We start from the raw sequence: 3025 nt of genomic DNA on the forward strand, positions 1-3025 counted from the left end.
ACCTGGGCACACTGCTGGCTCATATTCAGCCGGCCGTCCACCAACACCCCCAGGTCCTTTTCTGCCAGGCAGCTTTCCAGCCACTCCGCCCCAATCCTGTAGCACTGCATGGGGTTGTTGTGACCCATGCCACCTTAAACACCAAGTCTGAATATTGTTTGGTGCCTGTTGCTAAATTTGGGTGGTGCCACTTATCCTAAACAATTCATTGATTTCTCTTTTATTGTTTGTAATAAAGTATGTTCTTTGAGATTTCTCTCAGTTCCAGAACAAGAATTAACTACTATGGTAGCACAACCTAAATCACCATACAGGCATAACAAAAACAATTCTTACAAGTCTTAGAAGTTCTGTAAGAAGTCCAAGATTTGTATTTAAATTTCTTGGTCCAAGATTTGTATTTAAATTTCTTGGTATTGCTTGCTCAGCATGTAACTTGGAATGTTTTTTACTATGCCTTTAAGAAACAAGAACAACGCGGACTTTAAAATTTCTTGTAAAGCTTCCTGTGCCTGAAAAAAATAGGTCGGGTTTTGGACAAAAAGAAAAATGTCACTAAAAATTATTGATTTTCAGGAAAACTGTCAGTATTCATTCAAGTTTTTTTGAAAAGATAAAATCAGAAATGTTTTGGTTTCTGGAGTTAGCAGGATACCAGATGATAGCTTTCAACTGTCTGTTCAGGTTTGTATTTTTAGAAGAGAGGCAGTGTCAGACAGTCAGAAGTTTGTCTGGACTTTCTCTGGGCTTGAGAAAGGTGTGCAGATAAATGTAAATATGTGTATGAATAGCAGCTTTTAGCTGGGTTTTGAAACGATTGGCAAACCTATGTCTCACCAGCTTGTTTTTCTCTTTCGTTTTACAGGTTCCAGAATCTGCTGTGGTCTCGAAAAGCATTTGTGGACAGCGTGAAGGTGTATAACCACAGCTACATCTACATGCCGGCCTTCTCCATGAAGACAGGGACAGGACCCTCCCTACGTGTCTATTACACCCTGGAGGACTTCGGTGCCAAGCAGGCCGTTCTTTTTGCCAACCCCAATTTCCTGCGTGACATTGGCAAGTTCTGGAAGAGCAAAGGTATCCATGCCAAACGGCTTTCCACGGGACTTTTCCTAGTCAGTGCCGCCCTTGGTCTATGCGAAGAAGTAACAATTTACGGCTTCTGGCCATTCTCGGTGGACCTGCGCGGGAAGTTTATTAGCCATCATTACTATGACAATGTCTTGCCTGATTCTGGATTCCACGCCATGCCGGAGGAATTTCTACAGCTCTGGTTTCTTCATAAAAGTGGTGTACTGAGAATGCAGCTAGAACCGTGTGAGGACCCTTTAATCCAGTCTTCTGCCTGAGGATCATAGGAGGCGGTTTGGGAGATCCAATAGTTTTTAATTTCCATGCTCTCCAACAGAGAGTTCTGTTTTCTGTTGATTCTTTTTAAAGGGAAAATAATCTTGGATCTGCATGGACCATAAAAAACGCTACTTGAAGGCCAAATGGAATACGTCCTTAATGTATAGTGCTTTATGGAACTGGGGTGGGGGAAAGCGAATCTCTCCATCGAGTCCATTCAGCAGCATTGTGAAAATAATGTCAGAAGCAGCACAGCTGGACTTTCCAGGGGACATTTTTAAATGACCGATGTAAAAAGGGCATTAAGGCTCGGAGAGACACAGGGCCACCCACAAGCTTTTTGCTGACAGTGCCAAATATGACTGTCTGTTCAAAAATCCATTTCATTCCAGATTGGCACCTCGTATAACTTTCCTTTTTCCTTTTTTTTCTTTTTTTTTTCCTCTGTGTGTGGGGGTGTGTGTGTAGGAGAGCATGTGTGTGTTATTGACTTTCTTTGTTTCTTTCCTTTTTCTTTTTTTTTCTCTTTTACTTTTTTTTTTTTTCCCCAATGGAAGGAAAAGGAAAGGGTTAAAAGCCCCAGGAGCTGAGTACCATCAACTCCTCCAAAGACTCGTGGGAGAGTCAAGGGTACTAAGAATCTGGTTAGAAGAATGTTCTAGGAATGCCTGCTACTGAGTACGGGTGGACCTACTTGCTGTAGGTTTTATCAGGATAGTTTAGGTCATTGCACTTATAACTATGCTAACGCTATACTGTGGGTAAGAGCTGGTTAAGGGAAATTGGTCTGAAAATAAAACTGGTGTTACAAAACCAGCGGTGAAGTGCGGCCTGGTTTCAGCTGACCTGCTGCAAGATTTCCACGGTGACTTTTGTAGCAGGGATGGTTCCTGACCTGTTTTGCTGTCCAGCCTTGGGGATTAATTCTGCATTCATTTGGACTCCAGATGTTCATTGAATGTCAAGGGGATTTGAGGTGTTCAGTGGAATGCAGAGTGAGGTTCTTCGTTTGCTTATAGCAGAAAAACTGCAGAAATGAATGTGTCATTTAAAATGAGTTGAAGCTTTGAAAATCCTTTCTCTTTGTGTGACTAGCTCTTCTGCTTGGATTGTAACGTTAGCCTTAAAGATTTCTACTTTTCTCGCACGATTGTCTCTGGTTAAACATAGTCTGAAAAATAAAACAGCCTTTGGGAGCACTGAAAAACTGCGTAGCCAGCAAGAAAAAAGTGAAAAAAAAAAAAAAAGAAAACGGCAGGCCCTTATGTAAGGCAGCCTCTCTCCTCGCAGTGAGTGAATTATGTCAGTGTGTGCATTGCACACGCGCTGCTCCGGCCAGTGCAGTGCCTGAAGGACTGTTTTATTTTGGGTTATTACTTGGGCAGCAGATGGTCCGATCGCCATGTAAATGAGAAATCTTTTTGTTTGTTTGCTCTGGTTTAGCACTGTAGGATGAGAAGAGAATACCAGCTCAGTCCACGGTGCAATTTCAGCTGCAAGATGTTATCACCGTTAACTTTAAAATCCAGACCAGTGTTCTCTTTCTTATTCTTCCATCATTAGTAGCTGAAATTCTAGTCAAAAAGTATTGAAACGACAAGACTGTCATCAAGTTTCCACAACAATTTCCTGTGCTACCTGTTTTAGCTCCAAAGTGCTAGTATTTTGGGGG

General features: G+C 42.0%; 1 protein-coding gene across 1 annotated transcript in view; it reads left to right on the forward strand.

Annotated features, from left to right (window-relative positions):
* Window positions 1-1571, forward strand: part of ST8SIA1 (ST8 alpha-N-acetyl-neuraminide alpha-2,8-sialyltransferase 1) — a 113352-nt gene extending 111781 nt beyond the window's left edge. Inside the window, exon 6 of the mRNA XM_009879768.1 lies at window positions 866-1571. Coding sequence (XP_009878070.1) covers window positions 866-1352 — 487 coding nt within the window. The 3' untranslated portion in view covers window positions 1353-1571. The remainder of the gene's footprint in view (window positions 1-865) is intronic.
* Window positions 1572-3025: the final 1454 nt, after the last annotated feature.

The sequence above is a fragment of the Charadrius vociferus genome, unplaced genomic scaffold (genome assembly GCF_000708025.1).
Source record: "Charadrius vociferus isolate BGI_N301 unplaced genomic scaffold, ASM70802v2 scaffold90, whole genome shotgun sequence".
NCBI lineage: Eukaryota > Metazoa > Chordata > Aves > Charadriiformes > Charadriidae > Charadrius > Charadrius vociferus.